The following is a 24558-nucleotide window of genomic DNA, read 5'->3' on the forward strand; positions in this document are numbered from 1 at the left end:
TCTCTCTCTCTCTCTCTCTTTCTCTCTCTCTCTCTCTCTCCCCCCTCCTCTCTCCACCACTACCTAGCGGCTGCAGGCTGGTACACCCTGTGTGCCTACTCTGTCTTGGTCCTTCTGCGGTCCTCAGCAGTGTCTGGGTGCTGAAGGGCTGAGACCAGACTCCCCATCTAGCTGCTTCAGCCCGGAGACCCCCAACCCAGGAGCTCTGCCCCCACAGGACTTCAGGCTGAGGTCTCCCCACGCCTGGGCAGAATCTGGTGGCTTCTCATAGCACAACCTCTGCCTAGCACTGTGTGGAGTGAACTCAGTCAAATTCCAGCACTTCTGCTGCTGGAGCTGCGGTTTTAGTCGCCTGGGACAGCAGACACTCAGCACAACAGGACTCAACTCAGTACAACAGAACCCATGCCCACACAAGTACCACAGCCCCACAATCATGTAGTGGATTTGGGATATTCTTGTGTAAGACTACATAGCTATCAGAGCATCTTTTCTGTTTTGCAAAGTTACTTAAGAGGCATGCTTGGTAAACGTCTATTGAAATTTTTAAAAGAGTAGTGCTCACCCTATATATGGACAGTACAAAATTTAAACTCTAATTTGAATATATAAATGTGTATTCTCTGAGAACCTTGTACCTTGTTACCCTATGACAGCTACCGGATCATCAAATTATTCAGCTTCTCTTGGGGGAACATTTGACTTCCACTGGTAGTGAAAAAGAGACGTTATTTATTCTAGATCATAAAAAAAGAACTAATTTTCAGAACCTGTAGGAGTGGTGAGCTATGAGAAATAAACCTAACTCACTGACTGTAGACAATAACTCTTGCCTTCTTAATAGCAAATTAAAGATTGTAACTTCCACTAGAAGAGTCATCCAGAGGATTAATGAAGTTATTATTTATTAACATAATTCTTCAACACAGAGGTTCATTGTTTATTATTATTATTTTTATTATTGCTATATTGTTCCTGCTTTTAGGATATCTCCATTTTCAGCCTTTTTTTTCTCTGTAAGTGCACTTATTTGCCAGGAAATTATATGGCAGAGTAGACTAGGTAGCTTTGAATAGAAGTTCAGTTCAATACATGATTTTTATTTAAGATACAGTGTTTGAGAGGTGGTAAGTATATGCTATTAACACAAGACTGGCTTTCTTCCCTTTCTAGATAAGATTTATTTGAGTAAAGCTGTAATAACTTTCCATGTAAAACTGAGTGGATTTTTCTACTCCTTTTTGACAATTCTTCAGATAACCAAAAGGAAAAGAAGAGGAAAGCTGTCTCAGCTACTCTTCCTGTTGTTGTGATAAAGTATCCAGGCAAAAGCAGCTTATGGTCAAAAGGATTTATTTTGGCTTAAAGTTCCAAGGTACAACCCATCACAGTGGGAATGTTCTGATACTAGACCCCTGGTCTTATTGGCATCGCCTGCCAGGAAGCAGAGGAAAATGAATGCTCATACATGGCTGCCTTTCTCCCTTTTCTGCATTCCAGAACACAACCCACTTTTAGCACAGATCTTTTCACCTCAGATAACCTATTCAAGATAATCTCCCATGGCAGTGCCTCAAATTTTGCCTTCTAGATGATTCCAGATCCTATCAAGTTGACAGTCAACATTAATCATTACAGAAGCAAACTTCAACTCTGAAATATTTTCATAGGGATAGAATATAAAACATTGATTATACTAGTGGTATAGTAAACTGTGAAGAATATCTCAGCTTAAAAAAATCAAAATTCAAAAAAAAACCTTAGATTTGTAAACTGCAAGTAAATGTTCAAACTACAACTAGAGTATACATGGATAAAAGTTCTATTACATCTGCAAAATTCAATTCAGAGTCTCAATAATCTTCAACTTTAGAACTATTTTTATTATAGTAATAGAAAGTGGGAGATGACAGGAAATTGTATTACGTGATATGTTAAGAGCCATTTAAGTATTAATAGTTTTAGCTTGGCCTCCTGAACTAAATCAGGTCCTTTAGGGAGTCACTATTAGCAACTAAATCTTTAGGAAAAGTATTTTTAAATGTAGCTTTCAGATTAATCGTCTCCTATCTAGTATAACTCCTGCCAAGATTGTATAAAGTCTAAACTTGTGAGCTCTAGAAGGAACATGTAAGGAAACATTTAAAACATTTAAGCCATGTAAAGAAAGGCGTTTTCCTCTGAGTGTTGTGGTGTTCACCTCTATTTACAGCAGTCAGAAGGCTGAAAGAAAGTTAAAGGCCAGCCTAGACTGGATGACATACTGAATGCCTGTCTTTAAAAACCAAAACAAACAAAGACAGTATCCCTATTGAGGACAAGAGTATGCAAAGAGAAAATTAGGGGTTTTTTCCACAAGGTTGCCAAGTTGGTTACATATGATCCCTGAATTAAGAATCTACTTATCAAGGTGTACAACATTAAAACAGTCTGTTCGAAAACAGTCTCTGGACTTGAACTAGATCTTGAGAATAGGAGACCACATAATAGGCCTGTGTTTCAGAACTTTTATAATCTAATGGGGGAAGCTTTACATGTTTAAAGGTTACAGAATAAATTACACATGGGACAGTACTATACAGAGCAGTGATTCTCAACCTTCCTAATGCTGTTGCCCTTTAATGCAGTTCCTCCTGTTGTGCTGACCCCACCCATAAAATTATCTTCATTGATGTTCTCAACTGTACTTTTGCTATTATGAATCATAATTTAAATATCTGACATGTGGCCCCTTGAAAGTGTTGTTCAACCCACAAAGTGGTTGTGACCCACAATTTGAGAACCACTGACATAGAAACCCTATCTCAAAGCAAAAAAACAAAAATTAAATAATTTTAAAGAAAATAAAACAAAGTTTTACATTTTAATGATTGAGGAATTATTATTGTTACAATGGCCATTCAAGAAAAGAATATGAATACAAATTGATAGGATATTGAACAAAATTTTAAGTCTTTTTTATTTCTTCTTTTTTTTAATAATTTATTTATGTATTTATTTTTAAATCATAATTCATTCACACAGGGGTTATAAACACAAAAAGGCAGGACATGGGGAAGGGGATGACACTGGAGTATGTGTGTTCAGGGGGAATACAGATATCTTTCAGAACAGGGTATCAGCTGGGTGAAGGTTCAGAGGACAGGTCACTATGACTCTGCCTATGTTTCACTTGTCCTTATCTGAGTTGGTATTGTCTGCCAAGGCTACCTATTTACAAGGTCTATGAATACTCAGGCTGGTAAATTTCCATGAAAGCTCCCTGTTTACAATAGCTTATGGCCATCTGTTTCAATGTTTTTCCACAGAGACCCAAGACTTGTTATTAGTATACATGTATGACAGGCCTATTTCTGATTTTAGGCCTATGGCTGATTTTAGGCCTTCAGTGGGTAATCAGGGATGCCCCCTGGCATCTCCTCCCTTCTCTAAGTATAGAAGGGCTGTGGTGATTCTAATCTTGCGAAAGCAGGGATAGAGGCCTGACCTCCAGTAATTGAAGGGGACCTTGTAATGGCTCCGGTCCCCTTGTCGTTGTCCAGTGAGGCATGAGGGCCATACCCATCCCGATGTCTTTTTCCTGGAGAGGGGATACTTTTGACATCAACCCCTATGCAGTCAGGCTTGTCCCTCAGGGAACCCAGAGAGATATTTTTAACTTTTATTTATATTCCCTTGAAGTGCTTAGCCTCGCAGCCTAAGCAAGGATTCAGATCGCCAGTCAGAGGGGGTTCTGGGTGGCCCCTCTCTGCTTGGTCTAGGGGTGGAAGTACTATCTTTTAGGCTGGGTGGAGATGGGTTTTGGGAACGCCCTGTATAAAGTAACAACCTCATCTTGAGTCTCGTGGTCCTCCATAGCTAACTTATGATAATGTATCTGAATAAGTTTTGCTACCAAATTATTTATCTGTTGTTTCACAGAGTTAGTCAGCCTATTTGAGGCCTAGGGACCAGCAGGAATAAGCAAAAATAACACAAATAATGGTCCCAAGATGGGAGGAAGTAGTGTTGACCACCATGGAGAGGCTGAAAACCAATTCTTATACCAGCATTCATCTTTCTCTTTCTCTCTCTGGCTTTTCTCAGGGCCTTCTCTGACCTATTTCATGCTCTCTTTAACCCCCCCTGTCTTGTCTATGTAAAGGCAACCTTCTTCTTTAAGGGCTGTACACAGTCAAGAGCTGTACACAGCCTTTTCTATTGTAATAGAGTAAATCAAGTCCAATAAGGATCTTTGTGATTTTAGGAGGTCTCTTCAGACAGCGAAACGAGGGATTTCTTCAGATTAGTGATGTCAATCTCTAGCTGTTTGATATTCTTGTCAGTGGCCCTTCAAAGGTCTGAGTAGTATAAGTTCAGAGGCCAGCATCTGGATTAGAACTTCTAACAGCAGACATCACGAGTGATTCACTTTTACCTGAGATGCTGCCCTAGTTAAAGCTCCTGGAAGGCCTTCTTCCTCTGGATTTTCTGAGGTTGGGTACAGAGCTGCCACCTGGGAGCTGCTCTATGCTTGGGCCCAGACCGGAAGTCCTCCAAATTTTAAGTCTTTATTTACTTTTACTTTTGGGGTAGTTAGCAGCCTAAAAAAAATTTATAGAGATGAATGCAGGATCTGGAGAGATGGTTTGGTACTTAAGAGTGCTTGTTGCTCTTACAGAGGACTAGAGCTCAGTTGCTAGTACCTCTAACTCAGTTGCTAGTCTGGCAACTCACAATTGCCTGTAACTTTAGTTCCAGGGTATTCAACACCCACTTCTGGCTTCTGTCAGAACATGTTCAACATACAACATGTTACCCACAACATGTTCACAGACACATAAATAAAAATGTCTTCAGAATTTAGTGTGAAATTCACTAGGCATCCCCATTCTAGTCATACTTACTTGATTATGCACTCCACTTTACTTACTAGAACTATGATTTAAATACATTGTAGCCTCAAAATAGAGAATCATATCGAGTCCCTAGTCTAGAAATTGGTGTGAAATGATTCATCTATCAAGATCTTATTCTTCATATTTGTGAGACAGGAGCTAGGTGAAGTCTGATTCTTTTCTCCAAATTGGAACAGATGTCTGCAGAGCTGCGGGATAATCTTGGAATGAAATACAGCAGTGATACATATTCTAAGCTCCAGTGTTCTGTAACAAAAGGTTTTACACTAGGAACTTTTGTTCTCCATGGGTCCTCTGTCATGTATTTTAAACTTCCCAAGCACAGAGGAAAGAATTTATCACAAATTGTTATCAATACTATTAGCTGAAATATATCCATAAGTTTCTCTAGTTTAAGTGGCTGAGGCAAATGTATTATGAATTTGAGGACAATTCATAATACATGATGAGTTCCAAGCAAGTGAGACTAGGACTCCAGAAAGCAAAAACAACTAAACAAAAACCCTTAAAAAAATCCCTTTTGTGCTTAAGATATATTGTTGTTTCATGTGTACTAGTGGTTTGACAGCATGTATCTGTTTGTGGGTGTCAGATCCCCCAGAATAGGAGTTATAGACAGTTGTGAGCTGCCATGTGACTGCTAGGAACTGAACATGGGTCCTCTGGAAGAACAGACAATGCTCTTAACCACGAAGCCATCTCTCAAGCACCCTTTTATGATCCTTAGAAGTAGAATCTAGTAGAAATTTTTGCCTGTGCTAAGATAATCTATGGAGCATTAAACTACAGTTTTCAAAATCACTTACTTTTATTCACTGTCTTTGTTTTTATTTGCAGTTCTGGGAATTGCCAATGCAAAGTGGGTGTCACTGGCTCCATGTGTGACCAATGCCAAGACGGACATTATGGTTTTGATAAAACAGGCTGCTTGCCCTGCCAGTGCAACAACCGGTCTGATAGTTGTGATGTTCTCACAGGTATGTAGTTTTCTTAATAGCTTCATGAAATTATTCTTTATTCCTTCACTGTTGAAGCCTTAATGTATTGATTCTTTTCAAATAGTTTATAAGGCCTTGAACTTTTAAGTAGATATAATAAGACATATGGCAAGTCAAACTGTTATAACAACTTAAAATATTTCATGAGTTTCAAAAGTTGTATAGATTGAAGATTGGAGAACAATACAAAGTGAAGTGTCAGTTGTTGCAAAATACATTAGAACTCTTCCAAGTAAGCCATGATCACTTGGGAATTCCTGTGTGAAAGAACTGAGACTACATATGACTTAGGAAGAATGAGGCAGACCCAGGGTTACAGAGTACAATTTAGTGTGGGGTTGCTTACCCAACTAGAGTCAAGGGTGTTAGCTACATTGGCCAGTCCCCACAGTTTGAATCAGCAAATAGAGAATTTTGTGGTTTTAAGGTCAAAGGTGACTTTCATTAAACCTAGAATGTAGTTAATTTATCTCAAGCTAACATCAAAGATGTCAAGCATGTTTCTGGTGCTAGTGGAGAAGTTCTAGTCACAAAGTTATATTACCATACCATTCTTTTTCTTTTAATCTTCAGTGTGCAGGAAAGCTATATAAGGAAAGGGTGTAGGATTACTTAGGCATAGTCATAAAATTTATGGCTCAAGATGTCTACAATTAAGTTAGGCTGCATCTATACACCACATGATTTCTTTCCAGTGGAGATTTGCTGATTCTGAGTACAGGCTAAGGCCAAAGGAAAGGATTTGTACTTGAAGGAGAGCTTTTGACAGCCATCTGGAGCCTGCATGATAGGTGGAAACCAGAAGCGCCCAAAACCAAGCCCAGTTTTCCCAACCCTGACTAAGACGTCTGGGCCAGAAAATGTTTTATGCTGAGGAGACAAAACCCTTTGAAAGAGAAGAGGGCTTGTTATAATATGTAGCCAGCTCTTTCTGAATACATTGCCAAACTCTAAAGATGTATGGAATGGGTCTGAATGGTCAAACTCCCAATGTCAAGACAAAGGCCTGCCAGATTCTTTTTTTCATTGGATATTTTATTTACATTTCAGATGTAATCCCCTTCCCCCCCCATCCAGGAACCCCCTATCCCATCCCCTCTCCTCCTGCTTCTATGAGGATATGTCCCCACCCACCCTACCCACCCACAATTTCCCCCACACTGGGGTGTCCAGCCTTCACTGGACCAAGGGCTTCCTCACCCACCTATGCCTGACACTGTCATCCTCTTCTACCAAAAGGTTATTCCAAGAAATAGAGAAGAACTAGTGTTGAGCTGTCAGACAAGAAAACAGAGTCTATCTTCAACCCACCGTCCTGCCTGATTGAATTGAGGCCATCATTTTCTCATATTTGCCTATTAGAGGAAATGAGGATGCTCCTCAGTTCTAGTTTAGTTTAGTTTAGTTTAGTTTAGTTTAGTTTAGTTTAGTTTAGTTTAGTTTTGTTGTTTTGTTTTCAAGACAGAGATTCTCCGTATAATAGTCCTGGATGTCCTGGAACCAACTGTAGACTAGACTGGTCTCAAAGTCAGAAATCTGACTTACACTGCTGGGACTAAAAATGTGTAGCACCACACTTTGCTAATTCTTTTATATATCAAGTATGATATACAATAAAAACAGAGTCTACAAAAATGGAAAAATATGGCTTGTAATAAAAATATAAACAGTGGAATCAGAACAAGTAATACTGTTGTTAGAATTATGATTGAAATTTCAAAATAACTAAAACTAGTATATTGAGGAATTAGAGGAAAAATAAGACAAAATGTAAGACAAAAATAAGACAAAAAAATAAGACAAAAATAAGACAAAATTTCCCTAGAGAATAGCACTACACTGCACATGCACATGAGCGTGTACACACACACACACAGGGGCAGGAGGAGATCATGAGGAATAAGGAGACAGCTCAGTAAAGTTTGTTAGCTTACTGTACAAACATAGGGACCTGAGTTTTAATCCCATATTAAAAATTTGAGCATAGTTTTATACATATGGGTATATGTGTCTCATGTATGTCTGTGTACCAGTGACTATTAAGGAATTTGATCCCCTGTAACTGAAGTTACAAACAGTTGTGAGCCATTGTGGGTGCTAGGAGGTGAATCTGGATCCTCTAGAAGAGCAGCTAGTATTCTTAAACACAGAGCCTTCAATCTCTCCAGCCCCAGTGGCATGTAGTTGTAATCTGAGTGCTCAGGAAACTGAGACAGGAGGATTTCTGAGACTAACTGGTCATCCAGTCTACCCTAATTGCTAAACTCCAGGTCATTGAGAGAATCTCCTCTCAAAAGAAGTGGACAGCATTCTTGAGAATGACACTTGAGATTATCCTCTGACTTACACACATACATATGTACTTGCATGCATATAAAGCTGCAAACTCAGACATGTGCATTTAAAAAAAAAAGTAGCAATCTATGGGCTAGTGAGATGGTTCAGTGGTTTAGAACACTGGCTGCTCTACCAGAGGTCCTGAGTTCAATCCCAGCAACCATATGGTGGCTCATGACCATGACATACAGGCATCTGATGTCCTCTTCTGTCATGCAGGTATACATGCAGACAGAACATTCATGCATTAAAAAAGAATACATAGATAAATAAAAATTTTAAAATGGAAACAACCTAAAGCTAAAAATTATAGTACTTGAAGTTAGTAACTTATTGCATGAGCTAAAAGCAGGCTTTATCCAGTGAAGGCAAGATAAGAACCAAATAGAATACAATAAAAACTGTCTAAACTGTAGCATTTTTATAACAAGGTAGTAGAAAAATGGCAGTAGAGATGAATAGGGTATAGCCATTGTCTAATGTAAGTGTAAGGGAACGCAGGAATTATTGGCCAAGAATTTTCTAAATGATTAAAAAAAAAAAATCAACCTATAGGTCGGAAAGCACAGCAAACACCAAGCTGTATAATAACAGAGAAAACCACATCTAAGCAAACTCAGTCAAATTGTCACAAATTAAACACAAGTACCACTGATCTTCAAATTCCCTAAATGTAAGATTAGAGGACTTAACCTGGAAAGTCTTTCTTTTAACATCAACAGGGAAAAAAATCAGGACATATGATTTTGATAAGTGCATAAGTTTTTATGAGAAGAGAGCATCAGCATAAATCTAAACTGAATGGATTCCCAGAAGAATCTTCACTGGAAGCTTATTCTTCATACTTGATCCTCTACACTCCAGTGAAGAGCGTGTAGAGAAATCTGTTTAGAAGACACGTGTCATCTGTCTGTAGCTATTTGCCGATTGTTCTTTATCTTTACTGTTTTATGTGTCCTAAAGTTACTATGCATGTTCTTTCTCCTGACAGGATTGGCCTTTCCAACTCGCCTCCACCCACACCACAGACCCCTTTGCCTTGTTAAGTTATAGACTTCTTTCAGGTCCTCAAGAAAAGGTGACTTCATTAGCATTTCCTGTTGCTCCTCATTAAATACAAAGCCCTGCTACACACTGTCACAAGCACTTGCAAGTTTTCAGAGCACTTGTCACAATTGATATTTATATGTTTACTTGCGGCCATTACTCTAATATGCACACTCACGACATGGTAACTTTTATCAGGGCAGGGACAGGGTCGGCTTCATCCTTGCTTATACAATCTCTACCACAGGCATTGACACATAGGGAGCACCCACTTAATCTTTGTTGGATAAATGAACAAACTAATGGTAAAATATGGAAAAGAATTGTGAGTTCAACAATGAATAACAAGAAGAATATTTTATTGCATCAGATCACCAGTTATTCCCTGGGTGGCTTAAAATACCAGAAAGCCATTTACGTGACTTTTTTTTTCTTCATAGCAGGTGGCAGCTATCGCACTGACCTGCACATGCTCTGGAGATAAAGTAAAATAAAACCATTGAGTAATTCTAACTTCTAAAAAACATAAATAGTTTATCATATGAAAAGTATAATAAGGTGGAATCCAATGTGAAGGTGTGAGCACCTTACTGAAAACAACCAGTCTGAAGATATCTGTATTCCCCCTGAACACCCACACTCCAGTGTCATTCCCTTCCCCACATCCTGCCTTTCTGTGTTTATACCCCTGTGTGAATTAATTATGATCTGAGAAAAAAAATTAAAAAAAATCATAAATATCTCTGTCTCTTCTGAGAAGGAATTTGAGTTTGACCTTTCTACTGTAAAACACCTAACAAGTGGATTAGATATACACCTAAATATTTTTCTTATTTTTTAAAATTTTGTTTATTTTTTGAGATGATATATTAACCCTGTTTCCCCCTCCCCTTTGTCTCTCCAAACCCTCCAATATATCCCTCATTGCTCTTTTAAACTCATAGCCTCTTTTTTATTAATTCTCATTGTATACTTGTATGTATATATATATATATTAATATATAAATAAAAGTTGCTAGTTTGTATGATAAAAAAAAAAAGAAAACCACCAGTTACACATTTTTATCACAGATGAGTTTTTAAGAGTGCTGTGATACCGTCGCCCTCTGGTGGCCACTTTGTATATTTGCATAGTTATTCTTCCCAGTATATCTGGAATTTCTGTTTTAGATAGATTTACAGTTTCAAAGTTGTTGTTTTGTAGGAAAATGTATTGGAGAATATGTCACATGGAAATAGTTTACAGTAGATATAAAAAGGCTCTTTAAAAATGTTTAATCTAGAAATTCTATTTTTAGGAAGCTTCTGAGAAAATAATTTTAAATTGGTAAAAAGCTTTATGTTAAAAAATGTTCACCAGAATGATAGTTATGATCATAAAAAACATTTAGATACCATAATTTATAACAATGTGTAATTAATACTGTTACATAGATAATATATGGCTAGAACCCCAGAAAATCAATTTTTTACTGTATCTTGGGCAAGATATTTATTTATTGTGTTTCTGTATCCATAAACTTGGATTAACAATAACTACCTAGTAGTTTGCTGTAAAATTAAAAACATTTGTGCTTCTCTACATCTCTTTGATCATCATAAGCAGTCTTGAAGTGATAACTATTAGAATGATTTCATTATAGTGTTTTCATGACTGACACATGTGAATATTAGGGCTTTAAAAGGACAGGTACCATATAATTAGACTGTTTCAGTGACAAACCCCATATCTCTATAAATAAGGCAAGACTTCAAGGAAGATATTCCAAATGTTAATGAGATTGTCATGTTCTTTTCATGTCCTTTTACATGTTTTCCAAATTTTCTTTATTGAACACATTTTTCTTAAATGACAGGTAAGAGTCAATTTTTAACTGCAAACTTTGTCTTCGGATAGCAGACTTATTTTTAAGAACTCAACGCGCGCTTGTGTTTTGGTCGTATCCCATCAAAGTGAGAGAGACTGAAGCAGCCTGATTCACTGACTGCCTTGTCTACTCCATGGCTGCTTTGCTTCAGGATGCCACACTCTCTTCCCTGGCTTTCTTCCTGTGTGGCTGCATTTCCTATTCTGTCAGTTATGCTGCATCTCCCTAGGTCAGTTCTATACTGGTGCCTCCTCAGAACTCAGAGCTTAGCACATTTGTCTCCTCCACTTGTACTTCCCTGTTGAGTGATTTCACCTAGGCCCCAGATTTAGTTGAAATGCTACTGATATACATGTTTATTGTCAGGTTTGCATTTCTCCCTTGATCTTCATGCTCAAACATTCAACAGGCTTCGTTTGAATGCTTTGACTAACATTAAAATCCTAACATCCAAAACTCTTATTTCCCACCAATAGCTGTCTCTTCTTCCCTTGAACCAACCACTGATAGTGCATCCTTGCCCCAGCCATTATCACTATTTGAACTAGTTGGCCTTTTCTTACCTGATCTTTCTGCCTCTGTCTATTGCCTCCTCCCTAGGTCTCTATCCCACCACAGTCCAGTCTCCATGGAAGAATTTTTAAAATTACAAAACTTAATTATGACATTTTCCTGCTAAAACCCTGCAGTAGCCTACTGTTATTCCTGGAGTAGAATTAAGATGTATTTCTATGGCCTGAAACAAAAATAATAAAAGCTAAAATTAAAATAGATTTTGTTTTAAAACCAAATCCACAGTTGTCTGTGATATTTTAAGCAAACTTTTTTGAAAGCAAATTTATATTGTTATAGAATTTATAGTTATAGAGCCCTCAGAATATAAGATTTAGAAAGAAAGCAGTCTCAAAGTGTTTTCATCACTGTGAGAGTACATCCTATTTTGCTATATATGTGAAAAATACCTTCAACACTGTCATAAGTGTAAAAAGTTACATGATTTTAGCCAGGCATGATAGCACCTGCCTGTAATCCCAGAATTCGAAGATGGAGTCAAGAGTATCAGGTATTCAAATCCAGCTTCAGCTAAATAGTAAATTCGAGACCAGCTTGAGCTATGAAACATCATTTATAACTAAATATATTTATATGACTTTAAAAGATGATATCTACATAAAAATTCACTTGAATCAAAGTTAAGTGTACAAATAGCATAAAAATATCTTTCCTAGTAAGTCATGAAATGTGGGGGAATTTCCTAAATCCTTTAAGAATTGAGAGCACACATTATTATTATTTTCAATGTTTTGACTTTCAAATCTTGCCCCAGTTGTCATATCAATTTATCTTATAGTCCTTTCCTTTCTGCCACACTCATTTTTTAAAATTTTAAATGAGTTAGAGAAGTATATCCAGAAAGACTTCATGAGTGTCAACATCAGCTGTTTTTAGCTTGTTGTAAACTTTCAACACATTCCTGGGCCTTTTTGTATTTTCTTATGTAGCAGTAGTTGTCAGTCTGATTGGAGACATGGTGCTGCTGTGCCTCTCTCCAGAATCCTTTGTCATAGAGCGCCAAAGGACTGTTGTCCCAACACACAGGACTCTGCCTTCTTGCTGGTTGTTTTGTTTTGTTTTGTTTTGTTTTGTTAGTTTTCACTTTTCATTGTCCTAGTTTGTTTTCTATTGCTGTGATGAACACCGTGACAAAAAGCAACTTGGAGAAGAAATGGTTTATTTCATTTTGACATCTGAGGTCACACTCTGTCACTGAGGGAAGTCAGAGCAGGAACTCAAGGCAGAGACCAGGCAGGACCCTGGGGGCAGGAACTGAAGCAGAAGTGGTAGAGGAACACTGCTTACTGCCTTGTTCCTCCTGGCTTGCTCAGCCTGATTTCTTTTTTGTTTGTTTTTGTTTTTTATTAATTTATTCTTTCATATATTACATTTAAATCACAGTTTCCCCTTCCTCCTCTCCTCCTAGTCCCTCCCCCTACTTCCTTCCTCCCCATCCAGTCCTCCCGCATTTCCCTTCAAAAAAGTCCTCCTGCTTTCTTATGCAACTCAAGATCACTTCCTAGGTTTGGTACCTGCAGAGTGGGCTGGAACCTCCCACATCAATCACTAATAAAGAAAATGTCATTGAAACTTGCCTAAAGTCTTTTATTGATAACTTTTTAGTTCTCTGGTAAAAACACCATAAGCAAGGCAATTTATAGAAGAAAATATTTAATTGGCCTTATAGTTCCAGAGAGTTGGAGTCCATCATGATTTGGGGCAGTATAGTAGCAAACAGCAAGCACCATCTGAGAGCTCATATCTCAAGCAGTAGGCAGAGAGGACACACAGAGAACAGCTGGAGTCTTTTAAAACCTGAAGGTCCACCCCAGGTGATATATGTCCTCAAACAAGGCCATTTCTCCTACTCCTTCTCAAGCAGTTTCATCAACTGGAGACCAAGTATTCAAGCACTGGGGACTATGGAGTATATTTTCAATGGAAATTCAAACCACCACCAATCTCATAGAGCCAATCTCATAGAGGCATTTTCTCGACTGAGATTTCTCTCTTCTCAAATGACTCTAGCTGGTATCAATTAACAAAAACTAATGTGCATACTCATGTATTCACCTGTAAATATTTTGCCACCATTTTGCCTCATATTTATCCATATAATATAAATATTATATTTGTCAGGGTTCTCTAGAGGAAAAAAACTGATGGAATAGATGTATATGAATGAATGAATATATATGTATATGAATATATGGGATTTATTATAGTGGCTTACAGACTATAGTCCAGTTGAAAAGAATACCACATGCATTGGTTGTCAGCCAATGCAAGGTCCAAGCATGTAGTAATTGGAGTTGGATGTGTCAGCTGGTCTTCAGTATACACCAGAATCCTGAAGAAGTAGATTCTACTAGCAGTAAAGAAATGGGCCTGCTAGCAAAAGCAAGGGCAGCAAGTAAAGAGGAAAAAGTTCTTTCTTCCATGTTCTTTATATGCGTTGCTACCAGAATATATAGTCTGGATTACAGGTGGATCTTCCCACTTCAAATCATTTAATTAAGAAAATCTCTCAAAAGTGTATGCAGTCACTTGAGTTTTAGTTAATTCCAGATGTACTTAAGGTGAAAAACAAGAATAGTCATCACAACAGATATTTGAAATGAAAAATTTCAAAAGAAATTGAACACTTGTTTTCTCAGACATATATTCTTTCCCCCAGTTCACAGAGACAATAATCCATAAAATTCCTTAACTGTCTCTGTCCATATTCATTTTTTTCACTATGTATGTATATTTGGTTTAATGTATTATGTATTTTTCTATAAGCTTAATATTGCTTTTTTATACTTTATTTTATGTGTTTAACTGTTTTGTCTGAATGCATGTCTGTGCACCATAGGCATCCAGTGCCCTGAAGGCCAGAAGAGGGTGCCAGACCTCCTGGGTCTGGAGAAAGATAATGCAAGCTACCATGTGGTGATGGGAATCAAAATGGGGGCCTCTGAAAGAATATACAGTGCTCTTAACCACTGAGCCATCTCTCCAACCCCTATTGTGGCTTTCTGAAATTTTACAAAGTAAATATTCCCTATATGTGGCATTCTTTTCAACCAATGCTGTCTTTAAGATTCATGCTTGTGTGCATAAGTAGTTCATTATTGTTCATAGTAGTATCCAAACTATGAAAGAGCCACAATTTATTTACTCTTCTATTAATATATATTATCTTATTTTTTTCTTTGCACATAATTTGATTCTTTTAGGTGCTTGTTTAAACTGCCAGGAAAACAGTAAAGGGGAACACTGTGAAGAGTGCAAAGAAGGATTTTATCAGAGTCCTGATGCTGCAAAAGAATGCCGTCGCTGCCCGTGTTCAGCAGTGACTTCTACAGGCAATTGCACCATAGGTAAGTTCATTTTCTAGGTCTTCACTTCCTTCTCTGAAATAAACGGTATTGATGAATTAGGTTCTAGAGGATAAAAGTGAAAGTGAATTATAAAAGAATTACAACAGTTTACTTTCTATGAATTTACAATCAAATTCTAATCCATATATAAAATAAGAATTCAGATGTCTTAGCCAACAGTACATGTATCTGGAATCTCTCATATAGCATATTTTCAAAGTTCATGCATATTGAAACAGGTATCAGCAAAATATACTTCTTATTGTAAATTTGATAGAAGCCACATTTTAATTATTCTTTCCTGAATTGGTGGACATTTAAAAGCTACCTGCTATAAGTAATACAGTTATTAACATTTTTGTTCATTTTTGTGTATAGAAATTTTACTAAGACACCCTCAAGTCAGTGGTTGTAGGATGCCTTCCTCACTACTGGAGATTGAGCTTGGGAACTTATCTGTGTGTGCTAGCGAAGCACTCTGCCTCTAAACTGCATTCCCCAGTGTTTGTGTGTACAAGGGTTTTAATTTCTCTGGGGCATGTCACCAGGAGTGGAATTTGCTATGTCGTCTACAAGGAAATATCAGATGATTTTCCAAAATAAGACCATACTTTTATGTTATCATTTTGTGGGGGTAGGATATGTACATTGTGTATGAGTTTGTGTAGATGCAGCATGTTGTATATTAAAAGCAGAGGTGAGCAGCATATGTCTCCAGCCTCCCTCCAGCCTATATGTTTAAGATTTATTTTTTGTTTTTAATTATGAGTGTACAGGTGTGTCTGTGGAATATCATGTGCATAATGATGTGCTTATCGTAAGTTCAATGCCAGTGGAGACCAGAAGAGAGCATCCAGGCCTCTGTGTCAAGATGTCTCCCTGCCTCCTGACATTATTATTTTTAGGAAGTATAAATGAGGATTCTAAATTGTCAACAGACTCAATACCACTTATTAGCTATCTTTTTATACCTAAAGCCATCCTAATGGATATGAAATGGCATTCATTGCATTGTGGTTTTAATTCGTCTGTCTCTGGTGGCTAATTATAGATTATTGACCAGTTTACTATTTCTCCTAAGAAAATACCTTTTGGTATTTTTTGTTCATCATAAAATTGTATTTTGTTATCATCATGTTTATAGAGTAATGTATACAAATCACTTATTAGATATTTGATTTGTAAGAAATAAGTATATAGCTCCATGGGAAAGCTATTGCTAGTAAATAGAACATCCCAGGATTGATCTCTATTTAAATATTATAAAAATTGAAATAAAAAGGTTTTTAAAAAATTATAAATATTCCCATGACCCAATTTTTCACTTGCTTCATCTCCTTTTTAACACAAATGATTTTTGTTGTTTACTTGCTTTATTTCAGAGGCATTCAGCTAATTTTCTTTCATTGTTTATGTTGGCTTGAAATTTCCCATGAGACTGTAGTTAAGATGTTAGGACTGTAGTCAGCAGTTTGAAGGCTTAATTGGGACTGTAGAATCTGCTTTCAATATGGCTAACTCATACAGCCTGCTAAGTGCAAAAAGATTCTGTTAGTCATCACATGGATGTCTTCACTAAGCTACTTAATATCCTTACAACATGGTAGCTGGCATCCGCTACAAGTGAATGATCCAAAAACAGGAAAAATGCAAGCCGTGGTGGATTTTATCATCTAGTCTTTAAAGCTGTAGAAGTGTTTGCAATACCCCATTAACTTACTCATGCCTATTCTATCAAGTATGAACATGTGATTACCAGGAGTTGGGAGCGTTTGACAGCATGTGAGAAGTCCATTGTTATGCCTAGAAATAGAAACTGGTATGTTTTTCTTTTCATAGGAAGCTATTAAATATCTTTCATTTATTCCACAGATAGAAGTTAACCACCTAGTACATGCTTTTTGTTGTGATAGACAAGGAATACAAAAGTCTAGAAACTAAGATATGGGTTCTAAATTAGCATTCAATGTAATAGAAAAACACACAGAAAGTGTCAAAAGTAGTACATAAACTTATGGGTATGAAGTTACAGGACATGGAAATGTATCATTATCCCTGGGACTGGATGTTTTTCCTCTTATTTTTCCTGAAGAAGATGATACTTTCACATAGCATATATTGTTATTTATCACTTCATAAGTATGTACATATTCAATATTTAGAATGTTAGCATTGTCATTTTGAGTCAAGAATATGAAAATTACATGTTAATATCTAAATCTGCATGTACAATAAAAGAATTCTAGAGAATATAAGAATTCTCTATATTAGCATGCTGTTAGTAATAATTTAAGACCTTTATAAGATTTGTATATCAGAACATTGGCTGCTTAAGTTCTTGGCTCATCTTGAGTAATATTTCTTTTAAACATAGTGCTTTGCTTTCGGTACTGCTTTATTATTCTTTTGTTGAGTGATTCACTGGGTTCTCTTTCATACGATGAATTTAAAATATAGAAATTCTCTGTAGAGAGAAAATCCCTGTGAAAAGTAATGTGCTTGAAAGCCTTTTTTTTATTTACCTTTTCTATACACTGCACTACAATAGAGATGATGTCTATATTTCTAATCATTTAATCTCTTATCCCAGTGTATTGTATATGCCAGTCGTACATGTTGGATAAGTAGAAAGGGAGATAGCCATCTCAGGGGAGAGAGTAACTAGATATGTAAAACTCAATTGGGAGACCTTTGGAGCCTTATATTTCTTACTGGGAAAGACAGAAAAGTCTTTATGGAACAGCTTACATTAAAATGGAGCCTTGAAAAGTAAGGACTGGGACACTTAGAGATGTATCCATGTAGAAGTAATAGATCACAGCCAGAGACTAAATTGGGACATGAGCAATCCAATTATCATGCATGTGCCTATAGGGGTAGAACGTACTAAGCCAGTTCAGTTTGATACTTTCAGAGACCACTGTAGTGGTGAACTAGCTAAACTGCTTTGTGTTCCTGACAGGTTGCATGTGCACACCCACCCAAGAGCTATCTGGATTTGCAAATGAAAGACACACTCATACGCTAGTTAATTTTAAATATATCTTCTCTAGCTCAAAGGCTGAGCAGTTTTAATCCTCCCTGAGGCTAGCACACATTTCCCTCCAGTATTCCTGGCTCTAATTCTATATTTTATCTTTGTTGCCCTGGCGCCTTCTGGATGACCCTAGTCTTTGCTGCCCAAGATTCTTCTGGGGCTTCATTCCTGTTCATCTACATCTAGGATTTTTTTTAATTTATTTTCTTATTATTTATTTATTTATTTATTTATTATTATTATTATTATTATTAGCTCTAAGTCTGATCCTCCTCCCTCCAAACCCTGGAGATTATCTTCTTTTTTTTCTCTTCCAGTTTTTCTCTCTCAGTCCTTAGCCCACACAAATCTAAAGGTCTTGTCTTAGTCTACCTGTCTAGATATTGGCTGTTGGCTATTTATTATTTATTTATTTTTATTATTTTATTTGTTTACATTTCAAATGATATCCCCTTTCCCAGTTCCCCTTCCACAAACCTCCCATCCCATTTACCCTCTCCCCGTTCCCATTTGCCTCTATGAGAATGCTCCCCCACCTACCCATCTACTTCTGCCTCACTGCCCAAGCATTCCCCTATGCTGTGGTATCAAGCCTACACAGGAACAAGAGGCTCCCCTCCCATTGACATCAGATAAGGCCATCCTCTGCAACATATGTTTCTGGAGCCATGGATCCTTCCATGTATATTCTTTGGTTGGTGGTTTAGTCTCTGGGAGCTCTGGATGGTCCAGTTAATTGATATTGTTCTTCCTATAGAGATGCAGTCCCCTTCAGCTCCTTCATCCTTTCTCTAGCTCTTTCATTGGGGTCTCCTGGTTCAGTCTGATTGTTGGCTGTGAGTATCTGCATCTGTATTGGTTAGGTGCTGGCAGGAACCATACTAGGCTCCTGTTAGCAAGCATTTCTTGATATCAGCAATAGTATCTGGGTCTGGTGTCTGCACATAGGATGGATCCCTAGGTGGGGTGGTCTCTGGATGGCCTTTCCTTATGTCTTTGTTCCAATTTTTGCCCCTGTGTTTCCTTTGGACAGCAACATTTCTGGGTTAAAAAAATTGAGATGGGTGGGTGGCCCTATTCCTCAACTGGGGTCTGTGTCTATCTACTGGAGGTGGTCTCTACAGGTTGTATCTCCCCTTTGTTGGGTATTTCAGCTAAAGTAATCCCTGTTGGGTCCTGGCAGCCTCTCACTTTCCTGGTGTCTGGGATTTTCTAGTGGCTACCCCCAGTTCCCTGTCCTCTACTGATACATGTTTTTATTCAATTTCCTGATTCTTTGTACTTCTCTCCTGTCTCTTCCAATACCTGATCCCGCACCCCTCTTTTTTCCTTTCCCTCCTTTCTCCCTTCCTAGTCCCTCCCTCCTCTACTTCCTGTGATTATTTTGTTCTCCCTTCTACATAGGATTGAAGCATCCACACTTTGGTCTTCCTTCTTCTTAAGCTCCATATAGTTTGTAGGTTATATCATGGCTATTCTGAGTTTTGGGGCTAATATCCACTGATCAGTTAATACATACCATGTGTGTTCTTTTGTGACTGGGTTACCTCACTCAGGAAGGTGTTTTCTGGTTCCACCCATTTGCCCGTAAATTTCATGAAGTCATTGATTTGTTACTGTTGTTGTTGTTGTTGTTGTTGTTGTTATTTTATTTGGATATTTTATTTATTTACATTTCAGATGTCATCCCCTTTCCCCATTTCCCCTCCCTAGAACACCCATCCCATCCCCCCTCCTCCTTTTTGCTTTTATACCATTTTAATTGCATGCATGTATTAAGGTCAGTTCTAGGTTGAGAGTCTAGCAATACAATAGATGCAAATAGTCAAGGAAGAACAGCAAGACAATAAACAAATAGTCAAAGAACAAGCAAGGCATTAAACACAATTCTGTGAACACTCCTGTGATCACTGTTTCTAAGGCTAGAAGTCACTGTTTTTACTAGCTAAGTAGTATTCCATTGTGTAAATATATCACATTTTCTGCATCCATTTCTTCTGTTGAGATACATCTGGGTTGTTTCTAGCTTCTGGCTATTATAAATAAGGCTACTATAAACATAGTGGAGCGTATGTCCTTGTTATATGTTGGAACATCTTTGGAATGTATGCCCAAGAGTGGTATAGCTAGGTCTTCAGGTAGAACTATTTCCAATTTCCTGAGGAACTGCCATATTTATTTCCAAAGTGGTTTTACTGTTGGCTCTTTATTGATGGATAAAAAACTAATTGGGGACAAGGACCTTTAGCATTTGAACACATAGATTATTGATTTGGGAGGCCAGATTAATTTAAAGCATTAAAATCAATCCCCAAAACCTTACCTTTTCTGTCTAAATAAAAAAATCCTCTTCTCTTAGACATAAATTGAGCATAACCATAACAATTATGTAAATTATAAAGTATGTTATACAATTAACATCTAGTCCATCATATTTGTCAATCAGATAAAGTACTTGATCTCCTATCCTAACTAAAAGGCTTATAATTCTATACCTGAATTTGAGCTAGTCAAGACATATTTAAAATTAACTGATGTGTATGTGTTTGTGTGTGTGTGTATGTGTGTGTGTGTGTGTCTTTTACGAGAATCCAGATAACACTTGGGTGGGTACATGCATGCAACCCATTGGGAACACAAAGCAGTTTAGCTAAACTACCACTATAGATCACTCTAATGCCCAAACAACATACAAATTAGTTCACTATACCGAGTAAGTCTATAATATAATGAGTGCACTAAGAGGGTGTATTAGGGTTTCTATTGCTATGATAAAACACCATTACCAAAAGCAACTTGGAGAGTATATTTCATTGATCGCCTGGGCTACACAGTATGGAAACTCTCTAAAAACAAACAAACAAGAACAAAAGCATAGCATGAATGTTAAAAATCGCTGATCTGAGCAAAGAATTTCTTAAGTGTGGCAGAAGCAAAATGCAAGGGAGGATGAGTAAATCAGGAGGCAGATTTTGAATATCATCTCATGAGGTCTACAGAGTATAAATATTAGAAGATGAAATATTCTCACAAACCTCAATTTCAACCCTTCAATCTATTCTATCTGCAATTTTTTGAAATGAGTTTTTGTTACCTATAAAAATGCAAACATGGCACCATAGCGAGTTACAAGCTTCTTAAAAAGGAGTATAAACCTTTTGTTGAGTATTTTTCTTTTATATCAATTGCTGCAAAAGCTCTGAATTCATTCTGTTGTCATTGTTTTTTATGCAAATTAATTTAAGAAATTCTGATTTAAAGTCCTTGTTTGAAATACAGAAAATCAAGTTTCTGAGTTCATTAGCTTAACTTGATGCCACATGACCAACTGAGACTATAATTGCTAAATTAGTTTATCACTTTTACAACTCTGTGGCTTATGCTCAAAACACTTGATTTATATACTTTAGACGACAGATTATAAATCGTTTCTCAAATAAAACTCTTAATAACATAGACAAGTGCATTCACGTTTTATCCAAAGTCTGAGGAGGAGTCCTTGCTGCAGCTTTCATCCCCACTGTAAATTATTCTTTCTATAATGAAATATTGTGTTTAGAGAACATTATTATTCTGTTAGTAAGTTTATAAATTCTAAGAAATTAAGTTACAATTTTCTATTAAAAATCACTTATCAAATCTAATTGAGAAGCACAAACTAAAATCATATAGAGACTTGAAAAGAGTAGATAAGTATGAACAAGTATGTTCCCACTGTATAAGATGAAATTATGTAAGTAGCAAACACTTATTGAACAGATACTGTATGTCAGATACTACAAAAATACTGGAAGTAATGGTGGAACCCAAGTAGCTTATAGTTTAATTGGTGAAATAAACAACTAATCTAATTATTACATCTTAAATGTTAAGTGTTATGGGTGAACATAGAATGACTCTAACCTAAACAGAAGATCAGGTATGAACTTTTGTGCTTCTGAGAATTGATACCTAAATTTTTGCAGTCTATATCTGTAAGGTAACTAGAGGTAGGGAGCAAGAGAATGCTTCATGGGGAAACAGTATATATGATATTTTAGAGAGAAGAAAGCAAGCATTCTTTGGGAGTGTCCTAAGCCATCCAACAAGCTTGAAACAAAGTAGATGATGAAGTGAGAAGAGAAATGAAAAGAGCTAAGAAAAGTAGGCAGGGCTTAGAAAATTTTCAGTAGAAAATTCTATTAAATTTTCACTTAGTTCTGAAGCCATTAAAATTGTAACAACTTCTCTAAGGGGGCATTCTGTGTATTCAGATTTACTTTGAAGATCATAGGGACTGTAGAAATATACTGCAGTAAAGAAGACTTAGGAAGTATTGAGAGAACTAGAAGTAAGAAATAATGACACCCTTAACCAGGAGTATAACACTGGAGTTGAGACACATCAGTAGATTAGGAATATTTTAATGCATCACTGAATTGAACTGATAACTGTCCAAAAGCAGGTAGGAGATTGAGGACTGAGAGTTCCTTCTTAGTTTGGGATGGATGTTGGGACCATTCACTAAAATACAGGAAACTTGTTTGAGGACAGTCATCTAATTTGAAATGTTTGTAGACCAAGTTATACAGGCAATTTGTATATTATATACAGTTTGTAATTTAAGACAGAGAGATGGCTGGAGATACACATTTTCCATTGTTGATTGAACAAGTGAACATACCCATGGAAAATACATAGAATGAAAGGTGAAAGAAACCAAGCATAGCACTCTGAGAATAATGGTCTCAGATGTAGCTCAGTAGCAGAGGGTACTTGCCCTCCATGGAAGAGGCCCCAGATTAATACCCAGCAACACACAAAAGAAAAAGACGCCTATGAGTATCAACATTTAGGGAAGCGAGAGTTAAAGAAAGTTTTTCCTTAAGCCATATTTTATGTAGTCTTTCATGCCTCAAAGTAAAAAGAATTTTAAAAATAACAAATAAATATGCAAACAAACAAAAACTTTGTAAGGACCTGTGTGGTGGTTCAGTGGGTAAAGATACAAACTAGCAAAACTGACAGTCTTTGAGTTTGACCCACAGAACCTACATGATGGATGGAGAGGACACCAGCAAGTTGTCCTCTGACATCCAAACACACAGTGTTGCCCATGTGGATCAGTGCATGTGCAGTATACACACACTCACACTCTATGTAAGTGACAATATATCACAGTTATTGAAACATCTAGTGAAAGCATATTTCTTTTACTCTCTACTTCAGTAAGCTTTGTGGACAGGCCCATCATTCCTTCAATATACTGGAAAGTTAATAAACTATATAGACTATTGGTTCTGTTTGTCTCTTGAGATAAGATACCAGGGAGGATTTTAAAAAATTTTGGAGGGCAAATAGTTTACTATTTTTTTTTAATGTAGCTTGAGACTTTGCTAAATTATTTTAATATTCTTTCTATTTCTATTTCCATTATTCTATTAGAATTTGGTGAGTTGGAACCTACATGTGACCAGTGTAAAGATGGTTACACAGGCCAGAACTGCAATAAATGTGAAAATGGCTATTACAATTCTGACAGCATCTGCACACGGTGCGAATGTCATGGCCATGTGGACCCAATTAAAACTCCAAAGATTTGCAAGCCTGAGAGTGGTGAGTGCATCAGCTGCCTTCATAACACCACTGGGTTCTGGTGCGAGAAATGCCTAGAAGGCTATGTTCGAGACCTTCAGAGAAACTGCATCAAGCAAGGTAAAACTCCAACTAAGATTACACATTGAGTATCTGAGGCTAGCATTGAATATTTGAAGACAGCTGGCATTAGCTTTGTAAACCTTCCAGTCAACCAGAGGAGTTTCTGGAAATAAATTTTGATAGATATTTGCCTAAAGAGGTTTCTTTCCCTTCTTATTGTCTCCTGATCCTCCAGCATCAATTCCAGAAATTTGAAGACCAAGAACAAGTCATTGTGATAATGAGACCAAGTATGGTCAGGTTTCCCTCCTTCTATCTGTCTGTTAAAAATGAAAAGTCCTGAAAGTTCTTTTCTTTTGGTTCTTGACACATTATTTCAGTGATCATCAAAAACCTTTTCAGAAACGAACCTATTCAAGTCTATTTTGAAGTTCCATCTGGGAACATGTTGATCTTTCTAGCTTCTTCACACTTTGAGCTGACATGGCTCCATGTGTGGTAGATGAAAGCTTATTAATATTCCCTTTGAATTTTAAAATAAAAAGCATATGATTGAATGTTCCTTGTAGGAGTGTTCATTGAGAATTTAGAAAAGGTTAAGTTATGAGTTCAAAAGTGGCTAAGGATATTCAGGGATTACTATTCCATAGAGAGATTAAATCCCACTCTGTGCAAAATTCTTGAAATTCTAGTATACACTGATTACTGAACTGAGGTACCATTGGCCTCTGACCAATGGCATCTTTCGGCCATATTTTGGTATTCTGATATAAGATTGAACCACATCACTAGCTAAAAGCGCTGTCACTTAGTATT

At 37.0% G+C, this 24558-nt stretch overlaps 1 protein-coding gene across 1 annotated transcript in view; it reads left to right on the top strand.

Annotated features, from left to right (window-relative positions):
- Megf9 (multiple EGF like domains 9) overlaps window positions 1-24558 on the top strand; it is a 95253-nt gene that overhangs the window by 65034 nt on the left and 5661 nt on the right. The window contains exons 3-5 of the mRNA XM_028754639.1: window positions 5736-5875; window positions 14925-15068; window positions 23530-23799. Coding sequence (XP_028610472.1) covers window positions 5736-5875; window positions 14925-15068; window positions 23530-23799 — 554 coding nt within the window. The remainder of the gene's footprint in view (window positions 1-5735; window positions 5876-14924; window positions 15069-23529; window positions 23800-24558) is intronic.

The sequence above is a fragment of the Grammomys surdaster genome, unplaced genomic scaffold, assembly GCF_004785775.1.
Source record: "Grammomys surdaster isolate TR1022 unplaced genomic scaffold, NIH_TR_1.0 126029, whole genome shotgun sequence".
Classification (NCBI taxonomy): domain Eukaryota; kingdom Metazoa; phylum Chordata; class Mammalia; order Rodentia; family Muridae; genus Grammomys; species Grammomys surdaster.